The 16,808-nt window shown below is 62.6% G+C and overlaps 1 protein-coding gene across 1 annotated transcript; it reads right to left on the bottom strand.

The window, feature by feature from the left end:
• Window positions 1-981: 981 nt before the first annotated feature.
• On the bottom strand, window positions 982-4,302 carry ARC (activity regulated cytoskeleton associated protein). The gene is made up of 3 exons (XM_010385465.2): window positions 2,417-4,302; window positions 2,042-2,186; window positions 982-1,791 (listed from the first exon to the last, which is right to left on the bottom strand). The coding sequence occupies exon 1, from the start codon at window positions 4,211-4,213 to the stop codon at window positions 3,023-3,025; it is 1,191 nt and encodes a 396-aa protein (XP_010383767.1). The 5' UTR covers window positions 4,214-4,302; the 3' UTR covers window positions 982-1,791; window positions 2,042-2,186; window positions 2,417-3,022.
• Window positions 4,303-16,808: the final 12,506 nt, after the last annotated feature.

The following is a 16,808-nucleotide window of genomic DNA, read 5'->3' as shown; positions in this document are numbered from 1 at the left end:
CCCTGATGAAGACATTCCACCCACAGGTGCCTGCCTCCGCCTGTTCCCCAAGGTTCTGGCCTGCCCTGTAGATTTTGGACTGGCTCAGCAGCCCCTACGTTGAGTAAAACAATCCCTTGCAATGAATTCGCTGTCTCCTGTTAGTCCTGCTTCTCATTGAACACTGATGGGTAGGGGCTGATCCCTACTCCAGGCCATCTCTTCCTTCCCCTTGGAATCCAGTGTCCCCCACAAAGGCAGCAGAGGCTGACCTTCCACAGCCCCTCGGAATCCAGTGTCCCCCTAAAGGCAGCAGAGATTGACGTCCTGCAGCCCCTTGCGGAATCCAGTGTCCCTACAAAGGCAGGGGAGGCTGACCTCCCACAGCCCCTCGGAATCCAGTGTCCCCCCAAAGGCAGCAGAGGCTGACGTCCTGCAGGGCATCAAGTTACCCTTGTTTCCAAGTTCGTCAGCACAGATGCTGTGAGGATAGCATGCCCTGTTTTGCAGATGAGGAAACTGAGGCTCAGAGAGACCAAGTTCATGATCTGGCAACCAGGAATGGCCAGGGTCCCCTCCCAGGTGGGGTCTGCACTGACTAGGTCCCCAGGGCCCCAGAGCCTGAGATAGCTGTGTGGGCCGAGCCCTAGCTGTAGTCCCCCCATGCACTCAGCTGTACACCCCACATGCCAGTAGGACTTACAGAGGGGCAGGCCTCAGCTCAGCATGAATAGGGCTCCCCCAGTCAGCAGTCACCCTCCCTGGTGGCCACCCCAGGCGTGGAGGCTGAGCTAGGGCTGCAGTGTGGAGCCCTGAGGGTGTTTCCCCCTGAGGATCCAGGACCCTGATGGAGGCTGCCCTGTTGGTGCTCCCCGAGCCCCTGGAGACCTCACACTACACCCATGGGGTCTCCAGGGTCACCCTCTGGGCCGGAGGACCTGTGTCTGTAGCTCCACTCCTGCCCAGCCCAAGCACACAGAAGAAGCAACATGAACACTCCAAGAAGTTTCAGTGTTTTATTAACAAAATCTTACAAAAAGAGTCTGTCTTTGGGGTAAGGTACACAGGGCCTGGACGGACATTTAAGGCCTGGTCTGTGCGGGGGTAAGGGGCAGGGGTCGGCCACAGCCTCACGAGGTTTCCAGGGTCTTCACAGGCTCCAGGGCTTCCCCAAAGCCTGTGCCAGCCTGTGAGGATCGGTTATGGTTTATGTGCAAAAATAAAATCTGTGGGGCTGGCAGGGTGTGGGCTGGAGATTTGTCAGAGTGCTCTCTAGGGCTGGTCCCCCGTGGACAAGGCAGAAAGATGAACCCTGAGCCAGCGCCTGCTCAGGCTGCAGACGCTAGTGGCCCACCAGCACCAGGGTTCTGGTGTCGGGGCAGGGCAGAATGCCTGGAGGAGCCCCAGGAGCAAAGGCTTCTGGGATCTCTTTCCTGCAGCTGGGCTCAGGGCTGCTGGGCAGGAGTAGGAGCTGTGGCCCCAGCCTTGGGGCTCATGAAAGCCTCTGGCAGAGAGGATGGCCTGGCAGCGGGCAGGGTTTCCCTGCTGGGAGGGAGGCAGGACCCGACTCCTGCTGCAGTGGCTCTGGGGGCGGGCAGCTGGTGGCCAGCGGGGCGGGCTTCGTGGCAGGCCCTGGCCCTCACGCTGGCGCTTAGGGCTAAGCTGGGGCTCCTGCCCTCTGCTGCAGCTGACTCCTCTCTGTAGCACCCCTCTGGGCTGTCCCGGGACTTTGCCTCCCACGCAGGCAGCCTGCAAGGTGAGGGGTGGGTGGTGCCCAGCACAGCAGCAAAGACTTTGTGGGAACCTTGAGACCTGAAAGAGGAGGAGAGTGTGCAATGAGGGACCGTGCAGGACAGTAGCCAGGGCTCCACAGGGAGGGTCTGGGGCTGGTGGATGGCGCTGGTCTTCCAGGGCAGAGGACCCCCGACCCTGTCAGAGCCTCCCAGCTTGGCTGAGCACTGGGGAGTGGCCTGGGCCCCAGGGTGTCTGGGGTCTGGGGAGGAGCTCATTTGGCCGGGACAGCTGATGGTGGGGTCTGGGTGGGAGGGTGGCGCCCTGTTACCTGTTGTCACTCTCCTGGCTCTGATGGTACCAGCTGCTGCCTCAGCCGGATTTGAGGACTCAGCCCCTCTGGGACCCTCCGCCTGCCATGGGTGAGTCACGAGCTGAGCTCTGATTCTTCTCCAGGCGGGCGTGAATCACTGGAGCTGGGGAGAGAAAGCGCGGGTCCATGTGAGAGCTGGCTCAGCAAACTGCCCCTGCCTCCCACCTGGCCCACTCTCCCTGATGCCCCCTTCCATGATGCCACCCCCACCCCATCCCTTCGGCTAACTTGATGGGGGCCCGAGCCTCAGTGGGCTCTCCTCAAAAACAGCCTCCGGGTCCCACTAGCTCTCAGATGCCCCACAGTGGGTGTTGCCTTGGGGCAGGGGCTCACCTGAGGAGCCAGGAAGCACTGGGACATCAGGTCTGCTGCTGCTGCATCTGCGACTTCTGCTCTCCCCTGGGAGGAGGGGGAGGGGGCCGTGCTGCCCGAGGCTGGCCAGCTGCCCTGGGAGGCAGGGAGGGCGTCAGCTGGCTCTGCAGATGCTGGGAGAGGGCGGCGGCGCCGGAAGTCGAGGCTCCCTCAGCATTGGCTCTGCCCTAGCTTCTGCTCTGGGGTGTCCCATGAGCTTGGTGGCCGCTGGCCCCTGCTATCCAGACACTTGGTTTTTGGATGTCCAGAGGGCCTGGGCATTGTAGCAGAATGAGGAAGCTGGGGTGTTCTGTGATGGCCTGAGAGTGTGGAGGGTGGGGTCCAGGCCGGGGAAGACAGACAGAGGGAGGGCGATGGGCGGAGCCCTGCAGGGGGGAGGGCTCTTTGCTGCTGGGCTGTGGTGCCCACATCTGGATGACACGCGTGTGTGAGAGTCCTCCCAGAGCCCGAGGGGGCACCCAGCTGGACCAGGGCTTCCCCTGCAGGAGTCAGCCCCAGCTCAAAAGTATTGGTGGGCAAAGCCACAGGCTGGATGTGGTGGGCAGGCTGGGGGCTCTGGGATGCCCTCTACTCGGGCTGGGTCCGGTCACTGGCCACGGACTCGCTGTTGGGGGCGGGCGTGAGGGCCTCGGCCTCATCCTCCGCAGGGACGTGGGGGACGGCAGGCTCCGCCGCCTGCTCCAGGTCATCCTGCACCTCCATGCCCCTCTGGATGAGCTGCTCCAGGGTCTTGGGCAGCGGGTGGCGCAGGAAACGCTTGAGCTTGGGCTGCAGGGTGCCCACCACGTACTGGATGATCTCCTCCTCATCCGCGTCCACGTAGAGCGTCTGGTACAGGTCCCGCTTGCGCCACAGGAACTGGTCCAGCGGCTCGCCCTGCTTCTGCGGCAGGTCCAGCTCACGCTGGATGGCCTCTCGGGACAGCGTGCCCTCACTGTACTGCAGGAACTCCTTCTTGAACTCCACCCAGTTCTTTACGGACCCCTGCTTGAACTCCCACCACTTCTTGGCCGGCCCATTCATGTGGTTCTGGATCTGGGACAGCCAGTACTCCTCGGAGCCGCCCACCTGCCGCAAGTACTCCTCCAGGTGGCTCAGGAATTCTCGAGGGTCCTCGAAGATCTGTGTGTCCACGCCAGGGCTGGGCTGCCCGTCCTCACCGGGGACCCATGGCTGGTACTGCTGGGCCTCGGCGGGCTCCTGTCCGGGCAGCTCGCCAGCGGCCGGGGGCGGGGTGATGGCGTAGGGGCTGACGGTGTAGTCGTAGCCGTCCGCCTCGTGGCAGTAGCTCTCAGGACCCCCCACGCCCACGGAGACGGTGTGGCGGGCCGGCTCGCTGCCCACCGGGTACTTGCCACCCGTAGACTCCAGGCGGTCGGCCCAGCGCTCCAGGCGGTAGAACACCTCGCGCCACACGTGCATCTCACGCTTGACCCAGCGCTCCAGGTTGGCGATGGTCTCCTGGCAGCGGCACAGGCAGGCCTTGATGGACTTCTTCCAGCGCTGCGAGTCGCTCGTGGGCACGTAGCCGTCCAGGTTGCTCTCCAGCTTCCCCACCGACCGGTGCAGTCCCTTCAGCTCGCGCTCCACCTGCTTGGACACCTCGGTCAGCAGGTGCCGGTGCGTCCGCCGCACGTGCTCTAGCATCTCCGCCCGGCACTTCCCGATCTGCAGGATCACGTTGGGCTTGGCCGCGGGCCCGCCCCGCGGCCCGGGGTAGGCGTGGAGCCCGCCGCTGGTCCGGTGGTCCAGCTCCATCTGTGCGCAGGTGCTCGGGCAGGCGACAAACTCCTCGGGGCGGACGGAGGGAGGACGCTGGGGTCCGGCGGCGGTGCCCGGCGGCCTGGGTCCCGTGTGGAGCTGCGGGGAGCGCCTGTCTGTCGCTGCGGGCCGGCGGCGGGGCTGGCGGAGTGCGCCCGGAGAGGCAGGTCCAGCTCGGCCGCTGCGGAGGGAGGACGCGGCGCCCCAGCTCTGCGCTGAGTCCCGGCCGCCGGCTCTTTATGCCGCCAGCGCGGCCCGTGGGCGGCCGGCTCGCCGAGCCCCGTTTCTCATTGGCCCAGCCGCAGGCTCCCCGCCAGCGCCCCGCCCGCGCCCCTGCAGGCCCCGCCCCGCGCCCACTCGGCTCCTGGGCGGCGAAGGTACTGGAGGTCCCACCCCTTGCACACATGGAGGGGCTGGGATGACTAATCCCTCCGCTCCGCACCTCCCACCCCGGGCGGCGGAGCTCATTCAGCCTGCGGGGACCGGAGGGGCTGAAGCCGGGCACTGGGAGCCCCTCCCACGCCCCTTCCTGGGCGCTGGGCGGGCTGTCATCTCCTGCCTCCCAGGGTCCCAAGGTGGGCTTCCTCCTCTCCACTCGCCTCCCTCTTTGGGGGGCTGGAGGGGGCTGGCGCTGGCCACTGCTCTCCTGGGTCCTCACTACCCCTGACCCTGTCCGCCCAGCTGTGCAGGATGTGCAGCTCAGCCCGGGAAGGACCCTCCCGATCAGCCTCCTGTGCCCAGGGACTCAGCAACTCTACACGCACACATGTGAGCTCCTAGATGCGGCTTTGAACTCCCACCACCCCTGCCCAGGTGGTCCCGAGTCCACGTCTTGGGCTCTGTGTGAGGGACACACAGCCAGGCCGAGGCTCTCTCTGCCTGACCCTGGCGTTGGTGTGCATGGTGACACGTACCTATGTGGCTGTGACTGGACAGGGTTGCCCTGTGCCCCCACACCCAGGTCTCTGGTGAGGCCCAATACTTTTCGGTGTTCCCAGGGAAATCTGGAAGCTGCTACCTGGGGGGCTGGGATTTGGAGGACATGGAGGGAACATTAGCCCCCAGTGAAGAGAACTGGGCCCTGAAGCCCCTGGCTATATCAAGAACCTGGCCAGAGGCTCCAAGACTTCTAAGAAGATGGAAGAGGGGAGGAGAGAGGGAGACAGGGAGGGAGGAGGACAGAGGAAAAGGAGAGGGGGAGGGGGAGACAAGAGCAGGGAGGAGGGAGGAGGGCGGTGCTGGCAGCACAGTGTATCAGGAGAGGCAGAGGGAAGCCAAGCTCCATATAAGGAGCGGGGCTCCGGAAGCCGAGACTCCCTCGGGAGGGAGGCCCCTTCTGCCTCCCTGGCAACCTGGCGGGGTAGGGACGCCCTTCCTGAGTTACTCCAGTGCTGGCTGAATAGGCATGGGTCTCAGGTCCTCTGATGTTACCCAGGCATGGGTGACACACACCGTTCCCCACAGCCAGAGGGCCATGAGCACATCATAGCTGACAATCAGGACACCTTGTCCCCGCTGCCAGCTGCCCTTTCCCTCTCTCAGCCACATATATGCTGCACACTCATATCCCCACTCACACCCCCACATACACACTCATAGCCCCCACTCTAACCCCACCCCACACACTCATGCCCTCACTCACAGCCCCCACACACACACTCATGCCCTCACTCACAGCTCCCACACACACACTCATACCCCCCACTCACAGCCCTCAGTTCCCCCTGTCTTATTAATACTCCCTGTCTTATTCAGGCACTCAAGGGCACACAGGTGCCCACTTGCTGGAATCCCCACTCCCTGCCCACCCTCTGAGGCCCCCCCACTGGCTCTCCCAGGGAGACCTCTCCCTGCCTCAGAGCCAGTCTGTCTCCTCCTTCCTTCCGCCCCTGGGGGGAATGTCTTTCTGTCAAAAACTCCCCAAAAATGGCTCTCCTGGCATTTCTAATTAAAGGTAAGTGGGCGGACAGAGAAGGGAGGGCGGAGGGGCACCACGGAGCTGGGAGCGGGGAGCCAGGCAGAGAAGCCTCCAGCACAGGGACCTTCCCACTGCTCCACTGCGGAATCCCTGGGAGAGGAGCTGGGTGGGCACATGCGGGACGGGCAGATGCCAGCAGCCTCGGGTGAGTGCAGCCGGCGGTCACCGAGGTCCACATGTCTGGGTTGGGGCCAGTCTGAGCCTGTAGGTGTTGTCTGGGTGCTGGGCACTGACCGTGTGTGTGTGTCCCTGTGAGAGCCAGCACTTCATTGATCGGGGGCCAGCCCCGCCAGGGTTTACAAGCCCGTGAGGCCCCTGACGTCCCTGCCAGGGCACAGCTCTTAGGCCTCTGGCCAGCAGTGGCCTCCAGCTGACACCCCCACCTGAGGCATCAGCAAGTTGACAAGGAGGCAGGACTGAGCCAAGGTTGCAGGTGGTGCCACTGCCTCAGTTCCCTCACCCGTGTGGAGGGAGCCAGGCCTGGAGAAGGGTGAGTGCCCAAGGTGGCCCGGTGAGCAAGGCAGGGCTGGGCAGGAGCCAGGCCCTTGGTGAGGAATCCTGGTGTCCTCTGCTCAATGCCCCATGGCCCGTCACCACCCCTGTCACCTGCTGAACAACAAGCCAGAAGTGGCCAAGCTGAGACCGGTGGGAGAGCACAGAGCCTGCCCTGGGTGGCACGAGGGCAGGCAGCGTCGGGGGTGCCACGCAGAGCCCCATCCTCCCCTCCCCAACCCTCTCCAGCAGGGTCTGCAGAGGCTGTGAATGCTGGCCTGAGCTGACAGGTGACAGGCAACAGCCGCAGCTGCTGGGAACACTTAATCGCTGCCCAATTATCACCCCAGAAGCCCTCACCAAACCCCCGCACTGCAGCCTGAGGAAAGGAGGCCAGGCTGGCTCCCATCCACCTGGAGCGGGGGCCTCTCCCAACAGGGGCCTGCCCTGCCCTCTCTCCCGCCCACCCGCACCCCCTGCCCGTCCCTGACAGCCACTGGAGCCGCATGGCTCAGGGGTGCAGGTGGGGGAAGCAACAGGGGAAGGGGATGGAGGCTAAACCTGCACAAGGAGGTCAGGAGCACCTGGGGGACCCCCACTCTCAAAGCCAACCTGGTCTGCTGCTGGGCGGGTCTGACAGCTCTGAGGCCCCACCTGCCTGAGAGAAAGGGTCCTGCAGGGTAGTGTGAGGTAGCCCGTGACCCCCAGGTTCTGTTCACGGTTGAGATCTCCACCAGGCTCACAACAGCCTCAAAGGACCTCTTAGTGCTGGTTCCTGAGCCCCTGCCACCTAGGTCCCCAGAGGTGTGGGGGTACCTGCTCTGAAAGGCAGGGACCACCCTGTGCCCTGGCCTCCCTTCTCCTTCTGGGGTGCCCAGCCGCCTCTGCTCCTGCCTGATCAGAGCTAAGGGAGTCGGCTCTCTCCCTGCGGCCTCAGACTGTCTCAGCCCCGGCTGACCCACTCCGGCAGGGCATTTCTGGATTACCAGGAGCGTTCACAGGGCAGATGCTGACCTTGGGCATCCTGCTGCTCCCCCAGGCTGGCCCTGCTGAGCTCGGGTGCCGGAAGTTAGTGCAGCTCAGCAGGGAGAGGCAAACACAGGCCCCTTCAGGCCAGAGCTCACGCCCACCCCCACTCACACACATGCGCACACACATGGGCACACGCAGAGGCACACACCTCCCCCATCTCCCCTGCCTCCAGGCTCTGTCCTCTTTGGAAAGAACCCAGATCGCCCCCAACTCTGCCTTAGCCCCCAACACCACCGTCTTCATAAAGGCCCTTCCTCACCTACCCACTGCTGGCCGCACACACCTGCCCACCCCACCCTTTGCACACATTGCAGGGCTCCTGCTGTCCTTCCGTGTGGGCTGTGTGGAGTGAGGAGCTGGCAGCAGGGAAGGAATGCGGCAGTCCTAGGGGTTGGTTCGGGCACCCGCCCCCCACATGTGACCACTCACCAGCCTTGTGGCCTCATCTGTCACCACCCACTGCCCGGTGGGACTGGAAGAGAAGAAACAGGCTGCCCTATGCCCTGTGGGTGCCCACTGCTGGGCCAGGCTGTATGGCCAGACCTGGGGGCCAGTCTCTCAGCCACCTGCTCGCGCCGGGTGTCCCTTGCTGTCCAGCCCAGGGCTCCACAGGCTACAGGAGCTGCTGACCTCCAACCTCGCTGGGCTCCCGGGTCCAGGTGTCCTCTTTTCATGTTGCCTCTTCCTCACAGGCACAGGGCAAGTCTGTCCCAGCTGCCTGGCCTGGCTGAGTCCCTGCGCCACCCTACAGGTGGTGCCCACAGGTGAACACCTGAGCGTAAGCAGGGCCTGGCCCAGAGCAGGCACTGGCAAGGGTCTGGGGCTAGAATGGTTCCTGTTCCATTCCTTTCTAGTCAGGAAACACTGGAGCCTCAGCTTTCCATCCGTAAAGTGGGTGGCAATACCAAGGCCTTGAGGGCTGGCTGGAGCTCCGGGGCTCCAGGAGCCTCGTCCCTGGCCTCGTGTCACCTCGTCTGGTGAGGTTTCTCCTAGCTGTTCCTGCTGGAGCCTCTCATCAATGCCACTCTGGAGCCTGAGAAGTGGTCAGGGGGGTCCCGCCCTCAGCTCCTCAGGAAAGGTTCTGGGGACTTCCTTGCCCTGCCCACCTCCTTTGTCCTCCGATACCTGGCCAGCGCCCGCCCCTGGTGTCACTCCTGAGGTGGCAGCACAGACCTGATGACGAATTGCGGGAGATCTGGGTCCAGCTGGGAGATCTGGGTCCAGGCAGCTGGGAGGACACCTGTGCCCTGCTGTCTTCATCCTGAGGGCCACCTGCAGTGGGGACGGGCCAGGGTAGGCAGACAGCAGAGCTGGGGGTAAGGGTCCCAGTCCACCTCCAAAGCATGGGCGGGGGGTGGTGCACAGCAGGTTAGGGCAGAGCCTGGGGAAAAGACCAAGGAGGCAGAAAGGACTGAGGTGGAAAGTAGAGGGGCAGAGGAGAGGCCGGGGCGCAGCTGCTCCTGCTTGGCCACCCAGGTAGATGCTCTCGCCTCAGCTTCCACAGGGGTCCTTAGGGGTGGGAGGACCTACCCCAGGCTGCTGAGTGGGCAAGTGACAGAGGTGAGGTCCTCATCCATCAACCCACCTGCCTAACCCCCAGCTGCTGCAGCCAGACAGCCTCTGCAAGAGCCCTGGAGGGGACCAGGGTGGAATGGGGCAGGGGTCTTGGGAGACCCCTATCAGGGATGGGAACAGCGCTTGGTGTTCCCAAGGTGGCACCAAGGGCCGGGAAAGACCCTGAGGGATGAGAGGAGACCCAAGGAGTGGGCTGGCTCTGGCACTGGTGCAGAAGATGGAAGCTGATGGCCTGGGGGCCAGTTGGAGATGGGTGCAGGATGGGTGGGCCCAGGGGCCTCCTAGCCCCCCTCCCTCTGCAACCTCCCCAGCCCCCTGGGGCTACGGGAACATTTTCTTTCTGATCCCCCCCAACCCCACCCCCCACCCTGCTCCTTCCTTCCTCTTCTCCTGTTGGCAGGCTCTGTGCTGCTGCGTCCTTGTCCCTGGAACAGGCAGCCTGTTCGTTCCGGGCCCCCACACACCAGACCCTCCTCCCTCCTCCTTCCTCCTTCCTGCCTCCTGCCTCAGCGCCTCCCGGTCCAGCCTCCAAGGAAAGTTCTGTATTTTTCCAGTCAGCCTGGCCCAGCTGCACAGGCGTCCCCTCGGGGCCGGTGGGGTCACGAGAGCCCAGGCCTCCACTGACCATTGGCAGAGAAGGGACGTGCGCTCCTCACCACCGCCACCCCAGCCACGCACGGAAGGGGAAATCGAGGTCCAGAGAGGGCCAGGGATTAGCCTGAGCCACACAGCAAGGAAGGCCAGAGCCAGGACAGGAAGTGTGTCTGGGGTCTCTGGGGTCTTGGAGAGACTCCAGCCTCCCAGAGGTGTCCCATGACCACTTTCACTTCCTGTGTGACTGTAGGTGGGTCCCCTAAGCCCCCATGCCCTCTCTGGCCTCGGTTTCCTCGCCGAGGAAGTGCTCCAGCTCTGCCCTGCCCAGTCGGTGGGTGATTCCGTCAACAAAAGTTCCCGAGACAGGCTTGGCAGGTACTAAGCCAGGCAGAGGCATGACTCTGGGAGGGGGTGGAGTACAAGGAGGTGCAGAGCACCCCATAAAATAAGGGGTGGGCATCACCTTGCCCCCCCAGGCTTTGCCATTCATCAGCACCAGCAAGTCGCCCCGCTCAGAGGTCTGCAAAGAACACCCACAGCTCTTTCCTTCCGCGCGCTCTTGCTGGGGGTCAGGCTGGCCCCTCTGACTGGCACTGCCCACACTGGCACATGGGAGGAGGGCCATCTGGGCACTGCGGGAGCAGATCCTGGGTGCACACGGGGAGACAGGTGTGCTGGCGGGAACAGCAGGCGGGGCCGGGCCCAAGAGGTGCTTCACAGCGGGTTCCTCCAGCCTGCTCTGAGCACAGGACGAAGAACAAGGCACCGCTCATTGTGCATCTCCACGAGGCACTGTGTGACCTCATGTAAGTCACTCAGCCTCTTTGGCCCCACATCCTTGTCCACAGGGGACAGACTGGACTGAGTGGAGGCTGAGGTCCTTCTCAGCTTGGGTGGTGTGGCAGAGGGTGAGGAGGAGCCCATGGGCCCTGAATCACCAGCCTCCTTCCACCCAGAATGCCCCGTCCACGCCACTGCCCACCGCCCCTGTTCAACTGACAAATGTCCGAGTGTTAACACCTAAGCATGGAGAGTAGCTTTGCTGTAAGTGTTGTCTGAACCTGAGCCCAACACTGCCACCTCCAGGAAGCCTTCCTGACCTCCTCATGCCACGTCGATTGAGTCTTCTGCATGCCTTGGCCTCCCGTGTGTGTGCTACCATTGGAGCCCCTGAGTACAAATGGAGTCTTCCTATGTGTCTGTGTGTGTGTGTGTGTGCATGTGTGTAAGTGTATGAGAGTGTGTGTGTGTGTGTGAGTGGGTGGGCCAGGGTACCCTTCTCTTGCACAGCTACTGGCATGTGCCCTGAGCTTGCCCTGGGCACATGGAACATGGTTCTGGCTCCATTGGAGATGCTCTGACCCCCGAGGTGTGTGAGGCCAGCAGTGGGTAGGTGAGGAAGGGCCTTTGTGAAGAGGGTGGTGTGGGGAGCCAAGGAGGAGCTGGGGGGCCATCTGAGTTCTTTCCAAAGAGGGCATAGCCTGCAGTCAGGGGAGATGAGGGAGGTATAAGTCCGGGGCCTGTCTCACCTTGGCCAGGATGCCAACCTGGAGCTGGTGGGGAGGAGGGAGAAGGGAGGACAGTGGGGGCAGAGAGGGGCAGGCAGGTGGGGAGTGGCTTTTCTGGGTTTAAGGGCTGATTAGGGGGCCAGGGCTGAGTGGGAGCTGGGGGTCCCTTGTGTCGGGTTGCCAGCATGGAGCCGGGGAGGAACATGAGGAGGACTTGCCAGGAGCCACTGGAGTCCGGCCTGGGGGGATTGGAGCCTGGCGCTCCCCCACACTGGGTCCCCAGCCAGGCTGTGTGCCCACTCCACACCTCCCTGGACGCCCACCTGGCCCAGATTGTGCTGCAGGAACCCCGAGGGTGGCTGCCCCAAAATCAGGACGAAGGATTCACTGCCAGCTGGCCAGGCCAGACACCCCCAGAGCTGGGGGTTCAGGATGCCCGTGCCAGGGAGGGGGTGGCGTCCAAGACGGCACGCTGCCCCCACCCTGATGGCTGCGCTTTCCTGCTGTTCTCTGCATCTCCATTTAAATCTCTCCCCAGTGCCAGCCAGGCTGCCAGCATCCCCAGCTCACTTCCGGAGCCATAAAAGGAGAGAGACTGAGAATAGCGCGGCTGTGACGCCGCCAGGAGCTCCTCACGCATGCAGACTCTGCACCACCCGCCCGCCCGCCCGCTCTCTGAGGTGCTGGCCTGAAGGGACCCCTGCCCAGCCCCAGCCCTACTAGGAGTGGATGACCTGAGCCCCCGGCTGGGAGGTCAGGGGCCAAGAGTCATGCAGCCCTGCCTTGGCTCCGGTATGACACTGCAAGCTGCTAGGCTCCCGGGATTTGGCATCACCATCCCTGTTCCCGGGCACTGGGCCCCGCGAGGGCATGGCTGCACAGGAGGGGTGCAGGCAGCAGAGGGCGGGGGGAGACACCCCTCTCCCAAGAGGTCCTGGCCCTGCCCAGTGGCCCTTCAGGCTCCCACAAATTCCCAGGGACCCTTCCCGAGGCGGAGCGAGCCGGCTCTGTGGTGGACATGGCTTGGGGCGCACAGAGGGGTCAGTCATTGCCTACTGAGCACCAGCAGGTTCTGGCAGTTGAGTCAGCTCTGCATGGTCTTGCCTACCCTGGGAGATGAGGGAGATGCTGAGACCCAGAGGGCAGAGCCTCCTTTTCGGGAGGTCCCAGCACCACGTCCCCAGACACCATGGGTGCCCACATCTGCCTGGGGCACCCCCAGCTCACTCGTGAGGCTCAGCAGTAGGGAGTGTGTTGGGACACAGGGCTGGCGGCTTGGGTGGTCACGCTGGTCCCTGAGCTCAGAAGGACTGTGCTGGGTTTAGCACTGTGCAATTTTGATTCATTTTTGGACAAAGGGCCTCTGTTTTCACTTTGTGCTGGACCCCAGCCATTATGCCACTGGTCCCTCCTACCAGAGTCTCCTTCCTGATCCCAGGGTGGGGGTGGGGAGCCCACTGTGCTGTGTGTTTCTGGAAAAGCAGGTGGCAGCAGAGGTCCTGTGGTGAGAAAAGGAGGGCCCTGCTGTGCACTGGCCATCTTGCTGAGTCTCAGAACAGCTGGGAGGGCGATCGGTGTCACCTCACTTTACAGATGAGGAAATTGAGGCACAGAGATGGCAAGGGGTGTGCCCGGCAAGCCGGGCCATAGTGAATGACTGAGCTGTGATTTGTACCCAGGCTCTCCTGGCCCTGAGGCCGCCAGTCCTCAGCCTGCTGCCATCTGCTGCTCCCAAGAGCCAGGTCGGGGTCCTCAGGAGCCCCTCTGAGCTGACCATGGGGCAGCCAGCTGGGGAGGCTCAACGGGTGAGAAGCCTGGGCGGTCTGCATGGGCAGGACCAGGGCCGGTGCGTCTTGCTCCCATGTGAGCCCATGTCCCTCTATTGCATCTTGGTCCTAAGGTGCATCCGGTGGCAGACCTGGGTCCTGGGAGGGCATGGCAGGATGAGGGGGCTGCAGAGCCCTGGGTGGGCTGGGGGAGCCCAGGGGTGGAGAGGCGGCTGGCAGAAGCACATCCATCTCTCTGACACCGCCTGATCACTGCACGCTGGCACTGAGCCTCTGAGCAGCCTGGTGGTGGGTGGGTCAGGGAAGGTCAGGCTGGGGTCAGCACCTGCCCTGGCCACTGGGCTTCTCTCACTGTCCCCGGAAAGGGGACGGGGAGGGGCCTTCCCCTCTCCTTTTTTCCCTCTCCCAGATCAGTGAACTCTGAGGCCCTGAAGGGTCAGGAATTGCTGAGATCACAGAGGAGGGGGTGCACCAAGCCTGCCCTCTGCCCCCCACTCCAGGGGCTATGAAACTCCAATGTCACAGAGTCCTCTAAAAATGCATTTATTCCTTCCTGGGCCAAGTCAGACTGGGGATCAGATCCCAGTGGAAGGGTAGCGCCTGAGGGTGTGGCCTGCCCAAGAGAAGAGCAGGGTGCGTCAGGGGCAGCAGAGGAAGGTGGGCTGTGAGTTCAGGCTGGGTCAGGGCACTGAGCCAGGCAGGGGCTGCTCTGCTCACAGCTGGCAAGCCTGGACCCATGTGCAGGTGTCTGCAGGAAGGGCTCTGGGACCCCAGGCCATCCTCAGGCTCCCCGAACTCTGGCAGCTCAGGCTGTTCTCCTGGGCCGGGTCCTGCCAGCCTTCCCTCCGTCCTGGGTCCGGGGCTGAGCGGAAGCCTTTGAGGCCTGCACGCCACCTGCTGGCCGTGCCCCGCCTCACGCGGTCTCCCGCCATCCCTGACTCCCTTTCAGTGGACCCTCTCTCCATCTCTCTACCTACCCCCCCACCCACCCCTGTCTCTCCCTGCCCCTGCCTCGTCTTTGTCATGCCTCTCTGTCCCGCTCTGTCCCCCTCTGTCAGTCTCTAACCCTTTCTGTCCCTCTCTGGCTCCAGCCCTTGGCCCTCCCTAAGGACAGTGGCCATGCTCCTCACCCCAGAAAGAGGAGTGGAGAGGGGCGGCCAGGCCCTTTCAGAGCGTCCAGATGGAGGCTGTGTCCACAGACTATGGACCCCAAGAGGACAGGGGGAGCAGGTGAGGGCCAATATGGGGGCAGTTGTCTCACTGCCACAGACACCCTGTCCCCAGAGCTGGCGGTCAGGGAGAAGGCACAGGGTCAGAGGGGTGCACACCCCTCCAGCTTCACCCTTGGATCTGCACCCCACCCCACAAGCATGCCCCACTGAGCTCCAGAAATGTGGGCCTCTCCACACCCCCCAGAAGCCTCTGCAGGCTCCAGACCCACTCCTGGAGACTGAACCCCACCTGAATGCACCCCTTTCCTTTCCAAAACCTCCAGGAGTAAAGCCTCAGCCCTCCTCCTGTCCTCCCTGCCTGGGGGAGCTGAGAACAAGCACCTGAGTGTCACGGTTTCCACCCAGGCCTCCCCTACCCTGACAGCCCCGCCCCTCATCCCAGGGAGCTCCTCCTTCCTAGAGCACCGAGGCTTTCCTCAGAGCCTGCCTGCCACCCACGGTCTCCCTCAGATCTGAGATGCCCCATTCCAGGGTCTGTGCAGGCCTGGGAGATCTGGAGACCCTCAGGGTGGAGGTCAGGCTCCCCCAGACACTAAGCTCAGCCTTGGGAAGTCAGGTTTTCCATGTGCGGGACAGAGACCCAGAGACTGACAGAGAGAAGGAAGGGAGATGGGCAATTGGGGCAGACAAGCGGCTTCTCAGTGCCCAGGCATTGCCTGGCCCCCAGAGCACAGGATGGGGACACGGAGAGCCCAGGGCCCCCAGTCCAGTCTCAGGAGCCCTAGGAGCCCACCCTTGCCAGAGGCGGAAGGCTAAGGTGTGTGCGTAGCCACTGGAGAGTGCACTGTCACCCGATTTTCATAAGCAGGAGCTGCTCCAGGAGCCCTGAATCTCCCAGGAGCTGCGACTGGCCACGGGAGGGGCAGGCTAGACCCCTACATGCCTTTCTCACCCCGAGGCGTGCTCACCAAGGTCCACCGCTCTCCCACGAGTGGCTCAGGCTCGGACCTGAATGTCCCATTTACGAGTTGCCATAATTATTGTCACAACCACTTCATCCCACCCCACTGCCAGTCATCACCTGCATCACCACCATCAAAACCACCAACTCTCCCACCACCACAACTATCACCACTACCACCACCATCATCCCCTCAACTGCCATCAACAATGTGGCCTCCTGGCACTATCACCACCATTATCATCTTAATTGCCATCAGCACCATCACCACCATCCCAACTACCACCATCACCATGGCCTTCCATCACCACCACCCCACCACAGCCCCTTCCACCTCAGCCATCATAACCACACTCTCCATACTACCCCAAACCGTGAGCACCACCCCACCTTCATTCTTGTCACCAACATTTCCACCCAGGAACTCTGTTACATCCCCACCACACCCACCATCTTACCTGTAAACTTTGTATCATCATCTCCACCTCTACCAACCTCATTTTCTCCACCACTACCCCAGGTAGTCCTACCACCACCAGCAAAACCACCACTTCAACTCTCCATCAATGCAACTGTCACAGCCAGCACCACCAATGATTTCCATCACCACTGTGTCCACCACCATCAACCCATAACCCTGACCTCCCACTGTCACCACCCCATAGCCATGACCTCCCATGTCACCCCCCCATAACTGTGACCTCCCACGGTCCCCACACCATAAACACGACCTCCCACTGTCACCACCTTCATGACTGTGACCTTCCACTATCAGCGCTTCATAACCATGACCCCCTACTCTCACCACCTGATAACCATGACTTCCCACTGTCACCACCTCATAACCATGATCCCCCACTCTCACCACCTGATAACCATGACCTCCCACTGTCACCACCTCATAACCATGACCCCCCACTCTCACCACCTCATAACCATGACCTACCACTGTCACCACCTCATAACCATGACCTCTCACTCTCACCAAGTCATAACTATGACCTCCCACTCTCACCATGTCATAACCATGACCTCCCACTCACACCACCCCATAACCATGACCTCCTACTCTCACACCTGATAACCATGACCTCCCACTGTCACCACCCCATAACCATGAACTCCCACTCTCACACCTGATAACCATGACCTCCCACTGTCACCACATCATAACCATGACTTCCCACTGTCACCACCCCATAACCATGAACTCCCACTGTCACCACCTCATAACCATGACCTCCCACTGTCACCACCTCATAACCATGACCTCCCACTGTCACCACCCCATAACCATGATATCCCACTCTCACCACCCCATAACCATGACCTCCCATTCTCACACCTGATAACCATGACCCCCCGCTGTCACCACCTCATAACCATGACCCCCCACTCTCACCACCTCATAACCATGACCTCCCACTGTCACCACCTCATAACCACGACCTCCCACTGTCACCAACTCATAACCATGACCTCCCACTGTCACC

The sequence above is a fragment of the Rhinopithecus roxellana genome, chromosome 17 (genome assembly GCF_007565055.1).
Source record: "Rhinopithecus roxellana isolate Shanxi Qingling chromosome 17, ASM756505v1, whole genome shotgun sequence".
NCBI classification, from domain to species: domain Eukaryota; kingdom Metazoa; phylum Chordata; class Mammalia; order Primates; family Cercopithecidae; genus Rhinopithecus; species Rhinopithecus roxellana.
This window is presented reverse-complemented; position numbering and strand designations above follow the sequence as displayed.